At 36.5% G+C, this 8,320-nt stretch overlaps 1 protein-coding gene across 1 annotated transcript; it reads left to right on the top strand.

Moving 5' to 3' along the window:
* The first annotated feature begins 3,104 nt into the window (after positions 1-3,104).
* Positions 3,105-3,707, top strand: LOC116172774. Its single transcript, XM_031490038.1, has one exon. The coding sequence runs from the start codon at positions 3,105-3,107 to the stop codon at positions 3,705-3,707; it is 603 nt and encodes a 200-aa protein (XP_031345898.1).
* The last annotated feature ends 4,613 nt before the right edge of the window (positions 3,708-8,320 follow it).

Genomic DNA, 8,320 nt, shown 5'->3' with positions numbered 1-8,320 from the left:
AACTGTATCAGATTTCCACCCTCCATGTCTGTGTTAAACAGGTAATATGTATATTATGACCTCTGCAATCTGCCAACACAGTTGAAGAAGTTCTCCTCAAGAAATCACCAGTATATTCTTTCCCATTTGGCATCTTGAAGTATATAGGACCATCTCGGTACCGTAGACAGTAGATAATAACTGCTTTACAAAAACGAAAATTGTCAAGTTTACTTTAGTGAAATTATCAGTTTGAGTTATACTGTAGTCATGGATACAAAGCAATGTTATGCTGATATTATTTGCGGTACCTATTGAGTGCATCTTTACCTATTTCCGGCATTATATGTAAATGACGTTTGAAAATAAAATATAGTATTTCATTCGAAGTATAAGTTACTTTATGTGACTCGTATCGCTACGCTCGGCGTTTAAACTTTCATACTCGGTCACATAAAGTGTAACTTATACTCCTAATAAAATAAATATCTATTAATCGATCGCTTGTTGCCTGGATTGTGGTATTCTGGCTCCCGTGCCTGTTTTTCTATCAGCCACCCAAACCCAACACAAGGCTAGGTGGAACATGATGTTATATTGTCGCCAAGTTTAGGATCATCTCACGTGTGGGATGGCTTGATTGAGGTTGAGGGGTCAGACGACTCTAGTTAATGAGGTAATGTAAAGAGCCAGAATTTCGTACGCGTGGACCCCCTATCATAATCCGGAATACAGAACTCTGAACAAGATTTACTTGTATCTGGGTAACTCGTCGGAAACACACGTCGTACCGATTACAGAATTCAATCAATGTTACGGAGCAGCCAGCCAAAGAAGCGTACGCTTGCTATTGGTCAATATAGCTCGTTTACGTGGTCACTTTCGCATTGACTGGGTCCTCCACTAAATCATAATGCGACACACCTACCGTGCACCAAATTGAAACCTCCCTCCACGTGAAATTCACTGCTTTGGCGAAATACTTATTGCACATTGCGTACCAATACGACAAATAAATTATGCTTCAAAAGAAGCATTATCGAATATAGTAGGTCTTACTTATAGAGATTCTTGTCATCCGGTTTTTAAATGACAAATCATATTATTACTACTTCTTTTTAAAGCATGTTGTAAGCACGTTTATAAAATAAATCATTATTTGTCCCACAACGGGGACATAAGAAATGCGAATCAGCTCCACGTAGCCTTAAATACAATATTTAGAAAATCTTTTATAGCCAAATCTTTGCATTGTTATTATAAGGTACCATCTGGCATAAAAGATATCTACAATCTCACCGAATTTCGAACAATATATAAGAATTTACTTCGTAAACGTATTTTATATAGTAGAGGACTACATCGATTTCTAATCGCTTTCTTCTGAAAAGATGCGTGTGTTTTTATATAATTGTATTCTTTTGTGTGAGTGCTTTTTATACACCATTTGTATGTATTTTAATTTTATGTGACATTGTGTCTCGTGTTAGACACCAAATTCGTGTAAAATAAACATTGGCCCGTATGAATAAAAGTAAGCAAATGCTTATACTTGCAAAATTCAAAGTAAAGACTCTTAACTGCCCCTTCATACTGGTCTGTTTAGCATGGTTTAGCAGCGCTGCACTGCGTCCTGTCCTTCTGCTTAGAAGCGCTGCTAAGTCGTCCAGTGCGAAGAAGCACTTACGAGTATTTACTTTGAATTTTGCAAGTATAAGCATTTGCTTACTTAGTTACTTTTATTCATACGGGCCATTATCTATCTAACAGTTACAAACAAATTGCGACTATACTGTATTCAGAAAATAATGTTACTTTTCTCATTAGCGCTGGGGGTGTTCCCAATAGTATTGCGATAAATGGTATTATTGGATTTGCATCTTAAATGTATTGGAAAAACCGGATTTTTAAGGGCGAAAGTCGTATAAAACAATCCTTACGGCTTGTTTAAATGAATAGAACAATAAACACCAATCACCCAGCAGTCAGCAGTTCTCAACAAATTATAAATATTACACCAATTTCGATACGAAGGTATAACGCTTGTCTTTAAATGGTAAAATAACGGTAATTTTACGTTCGTAAAATGCGCTAAAAACTTATACGATATTCAAATGGTACGTAATACATAATATAATGTAATGATATGCAAATATGTACATAATGTGCTAGGGGTATTATCGTTATCACTTTCAATACAATAATCGCTTGTTTACCTCAGAAGTTAATTATATTTAGATTTGTACTTGTACCATAATGACTTCCTAATTATTGTAATCAATATTAATGTTTTATAAGTAAAAGAAAATAAGAAAATATTTGTTAATGTCTTTAGGAAGGGGTTCTATATATATTGCAACTGAATTGTTATACTCACTTAGTTTCCTGTACAACCTGGTCAAAATGGACGCCACTGAGGCCAAACGTAAAATTTAGTTGAACGTGTATGATTATTTTGTAAAAGAAAAAAATCATGGTGGAGTAGGTACTTACTTCAGTAATGGCAGTTCAACAAAGAACAGCGGATGCGGTGCAAGTATCGAAACAAACAGTTGTGAGGACATGTGCTATGCGAGAGATTGCGGAAGTGATTTAAAAAGAAATCCATATCGCCGTTCTAAACCACGTAGGACGGACCTACTAGAAAATAAAAAGCATACCATCCGATATCTGATTTATGATATGTACGCAAATAAAGAGCACGTAACTCTAGATACTTTGTTGGCGGTGATAAAATTGAAAGACTTGTGTGATTTGGGCAGAACAAGCTTGTTCTATGCACTGAAAGAAATGGGCTTTAAATTTAAGATGACCAATAGCAGACGGGGTTCGTGTGAACAAAGTCATGTGGTTTCCATGCGGAATGTGTTTTTGCGAAAATACATCAGAAATCTCGAATCCGAAATTCCGCATGATTTCGTTTTTTTAGACGAAACCTGGGTGTTTAGCAGAGGCGCAACAAAGCGTACTTGGCAAGATGACCGCGCTAAAAGTTTGCAACAACTCATAAGGCTTCAGATGGTAAACGATACATAATTATTCATGCTGGTGGCAGAAATGGGTTTATAGAAGGCAGCAGCTTAATATTTTCGAGTACCAACAAATCGTTCGATTACCACGACAATATGAACGCCGAACTATTTGAAAAATGGTTTGAAGAATCTTTCCTAAAGAAACTTGCTCAGCCCTCAATTATTGTTTTAGACAATGCATCTTATCACACGCGGAAAAGTGAAAAGATTCCAAGAGCTTCTTCAACCAAAGAGGAAATTTCGAATTGGTTGAAAATGAAGAATAGACCATTTGGTACTGCGATGTTTAAGGCCGAATTGTTAGAAATTGTAAAAAATCACAGTCAAGCAACCATAACTAAATATGTTGTCGATGAAATGACATTACAATATGGCCACGAGGTTCTGCGTTTGCCGCCTTACCATTGCCATTTCAATCCCATTGAACTGGTATGGGGAATTTCGAAAAAGTTTTACGATGACCATATTGTTGGTACGCCGGAAAGACCAGAAGATGTTCTTAAAACCTGGAACGACGCGTTAGCTAAAGTAACTCCAGACGTGTGGAATCGCTGCGTAACCCATACAGAAGAAATAATCAAGGATACCTTCAATCGTGAAAAAATTATAGACGATGTAAGGCCTTTGGTTTTTACTGTAAATACAGGAAGTGATGAAGAAAGCGATTATTTAAGTGAAAGTGACAACGACGCGTGAATTCATATGAACTTAATTCATGTCGATTATTATAATAGGTAGCAATTAAGTAAATAATGTACATATTTTCATGTTTATTTGTAACAAATGTTGTAATTTTTAATGTGAACTGCTAAAATACAAGCATGATTTCGTATCGTAACTGGTGTAATATTTATATTCTGTTGAGAACTGCTGACTGGTGGGTGATTGGTGCTTATTGTTCTATTCATTTAAACAAGCCGTAAGGATTGTTTTGAACGACTTTCGTACTTAAAAATCCGGTTTTTCCCAAACATTTAAGATGCAAATCCAATAATACCATTTATCGCAATACTATTGGGAACACCCCCAGCGTTAATGAGAAAAGTAACATTATTTTCTGAATACACCATACTTAGAAACAAACCGGTAGTGCAGTAAATAAATACCTGGAGATTTTTTCTCCTGAGACGTTTTTTTTCTTTCTCTCTCTCTCTCTCTCTCTCTCTCTTGATCTACCGGAGGAACGGAGTAAGACGTGTTTGGTCCATATGGTGTAAATTTCTAATATTTTTCATGATAATAATAATAATTAATAATAACGCAACATGCACTACAAAGACAGGTCCATCCAATAAAGTTACACGCCCTAGCACATTTAAAAAACACAAAACTCCTTCTTCACAGAAACACACCACATTTTCACAACCCACTCGTATTCAACCGAAACGCAAAAACCTTAACAGAACTACAGGCTCACAACATACTAAAATATCTCCACCAAAAACCCAAGCAACCTCACAAATACAACCTCAAGAACAAAGAAACATCATAAATACAAGTAACGCAACATGCACTACAAAGACAGGTCCACCCAATAAAGTTACACGTCCTAGCACAGTTAAAAAACACAAAACTCCTTCTTCACAGAAACACACCACGTTATCACAACCCACTCGTATTCAACCCAAACGCAAAGCCAAAGAAACACTTACACAATAAACTCCATTTAATAAAATTACAGGAATTATTATAATGATTTTTTTTTTTGTTTTGTTTTCCTCTTTCCTGATAGCGTTGGCTATTGTGCCCATCAATAGGTATGTTGGTAAGTACGAATTACATACTATCCCTAGATGTCCAATGTACGTGTGTGATTTTTTTTTAAGGACCCTACATAACTTCAGACACAGACACAGACACTAATCGTTACTTGATTTTAATCCGTGCGATTAGTTAACCAGGCTAGACCTGAGTTCTCACAAGAAACACCGACCATAATAATAATAATATTTATTATCCAAACAAGTAAATAATATACTCAATAACAGGACAATATTCCAAAAAATTGCAAAATCAAAAGTACATGCGAGTTGTTTAGTAATTAATTTAAAAAAAAAACACTTCAAGATATTAATAAAGAAAATAAATTATAACTCTAATGATTGCAACAACCGACCCAAACCTTCATGAAAAACGTCTACTGGCGTGGATAAGTCATTAAATAATGAGCAGATTAAATGCACTGGAGATCTCTGAAGCACATTGGTCTTACATCTTGGTAGGTAAAATGGTGCTGGGCATCTTGAGGACAAACGTGGGACGCAGAATCCAATTTTCCCGAGCACAGACGGGCAATTTTTATTATTTAAGATATTATAGAGAAATGATAGGCAGAGACGTTTTCTTCTAGTTTTAAGGGGCAGCAGCTCAAACCGTTCACACATTATCTGCTGAGAAAATCCCCTGGGTGGATAGACTCCATCTTTCCTGTAGCATAAGTATTTAACAAGACGCCTCTGGATGTATTCAATTGCTTCATCGTATTTTACATACAGGGGGTACCCAAACTGATGATCTTATCTAGGGGAAAAACTTTCTTGGGTGAAAAGCGGAAACTTCTTTTCTTTATTGGTTTATAGAAAACCTTCGCCGTAAAACGGCCAAACGTACAATGGGGGTTTACAGTATAGTTGAATTCCGCAGTTCTAATTTAATAAGCGTGTACCTGAAACCATAAAACATTTTTTTGGACAGTAAAAGTTTATTTAAAAATAGAGGCTGATTAGCAAAAAAATAATGAACATGTGCGGTTTTAAAGGTTTATTCAAAACGATATGATTGTGGCGGGCTCTGTGACGTAATAAGCCCGACCAATCAGTTCCTAGAACCATTCAGATGACATAACGACTTGGCAATATTGCAGGAGAATGGCATTTATAACTTGCGTCATCTGTCACAGGCACTTGTCACTTTCGTGCTAGATGCCACAGCCGTCTATAATTACAAGCCGTGCTGAGAATTATGGCAACACTGCATGGTAGGCCGATTTCCTAATTCAACTTGACAGATTTTGAGTGTATTTTATATGTGTTTTGGGTGTAATATTCCAATTTACCTGTTTTAACAGAGCGAAATTGCGACAATTTGTGTTACTCCCTACGGAATGAACAGAAATTATTATTCAGGTAAGTTGCTAAACGAAATATATCGATTTGTTGTCATAACCTCTAAAGCAGGCTACTCCTTACTGGACCCTTTACAAGCACTTTTATTTGTTCAAAGTACCTGTAAGAAGCTCAAATATGACCTACACACTACCTGGTACGTAAGTACGGTAAGTGTTTATCGTGAAAAAATACAATTAGTTTGTATTTCAGGTATTCTAGCACGGACATGTCAAATCGATTTTCTGAAGGAACCTTTCAACTTATTCCCAAGAGTTCATGGTACGGGAATTTGAAGTCTACGGGGCTCCCCTCTTTAAAAGCTTCGCACCTAGACCCACTGGAGTAGCGACTGGCTTAAAGTCTGCCATTCCGAATCACACCTGGTCGTTGATATAACCTCGCTGATGCGCAGCGATTTACTGTCCTTTTACCGAAATTAAGTGCTCAAGCGTGTGCTTCACCTCGACCTCTTTCGACAGAAGTTCACCAATTTCGGAGATCTCGATGGAAAACACATTATGATGCAGTTACCAATTTACAGCGTTCCGAATTTTAAAGTCAAATAAAAATGTTATTATCCATTTTTGTAAATAAATAATATATATGCACAATTGTAAGCTGCCTAAGTATCTTTCTTCTATATTAAAACCGCCAAGGCGAAACACAGGAGAGAGGAAAATGCCATTTTTCAAGAGCAACAAGACGCCATTAAAACTTACATCGGCCCACCGATTGACTTTCGAACAACGTTGCCAAACTTCTCAGCATGGCTTGTAATTATAGACGGCTGTGATGCAGTTAAACATCCCTCTCAAAACGTCAAATGTGACAAACGTCAGACCCTCGCGTAAGGTTGCCAGCTCACTTCTACGTGATTGGTTGTAGGTTTGTGACGTATTTAGTCTGAAGCGTTTCAAATTCGGACTAAAAACACAGCTTTTCAATAATTTATTTTGGGTTTATTTTACTCGGAAATAAAAATTGAGGACACACGGGTCTTTTTATTTTTAATGTACTTTGTGGATCAGAAAAAAATGAAGGCGGGATGACCCCATTGTCACATGCCGAACTGACTTGGAAGACTCAACTGCGACTGTCTCCCAATGCATCAAAATACGTAAAACTGCTGTGTAAGCACGATTGTGCAACTCACTCACGTATAAATAAAAAACTTGCCCTTGTCTCGGGTTCATGTATTTCTATATAAATCCTATTAAAATAAATATCTCAAACGGTCCAGTAGGTACTTAACTTTCATTTTTCAAGCTTAAATACGAGCAGTATAATACCCTCAAATTTAATTATTCATATGTATATAAATCCTATTAAAATAAATATCTCAAACGGTCCAGTAGGTACTTAACTTTCATTTTTCAAGCTTAAATACGAGCAGTATAATACCCTCAAATTTAATTATTCATATGTATATAAAAAGAAAAAACCTTTTTGTCAAAGCGCCCCACGTTACAGAAGGTGTGGGCGATTATCGCATCCGAATGAGCATACCAACCCCGGGGTGCAATTAACAGTGGGATCGCGGCTGCATTCAAATTACAGATTCATTCTCAACATTTTCAATTTTTACTTATTAAAGTTCCTAAGATCATTTTTATAGCTTTTAATTTTTGTCCGTTTGCCCGTCCGTGCCCGTGTGGACATTAGTAATTAGGACACTATTGATATTCGGGAAGCTGACTCAATAGGAACAAAAGTTGTAGGATCGAAACTTGTCAAAATCGTTGGGAACAAGACTAAAAGCAAAGATAAAATACCCAATTTATTTTATTTATTTATTTGCCTTTATTTTTGAGCGAACGGGGATTCAGCCAAGGCTACCAACCCAACCCACTATATGACTATACATTTACAAATATCCATGCCTAAACCCGGATTCGAGCCAGAGACCCGTAGCACCACAGTCCAGTACCAACTGAACTGCACCACACGGACTAAGAGCATTATCTCAATCCCCAAGACAGGAATTCGATGCATTTGAATTGATCATATGTATCATGATCAAAACTTGTCAAAGTCGTTATTCATACTCCAAGATCGTTGGTAAAAAGACTAAGAGCATTATTTCGAACATAATTTTAATTGATTCAATGGCCACACTTCTGTCCATACGACACTGAAATACGGCTTAAAATCGGTATATCATTCAAAATTTTATATTCTTTAGATATAGCCTATATGGATCGA

Source organism: Photinus pyralis, unplaced genomic scaffold, assembly GCF_008802855.1.
Source record: "Photinus pyralis isolate 1611_PpyrPB1 unplaced genomic scaffold, Ppyr1.3 Ppyr1.4_LG5, whole genome shotgun sequence".
In the NCBI taxonomy this organism is placed as follows: domain Eukaryota; kingdom Metazoa; phylum Arthropoda; class Insecta; order Coleoptera; family Lampyridae; genus Photinus; species Photinus pyralis.
This window is presented reverse-complemented; position numbering and strand designations above follow the sequence as displayed.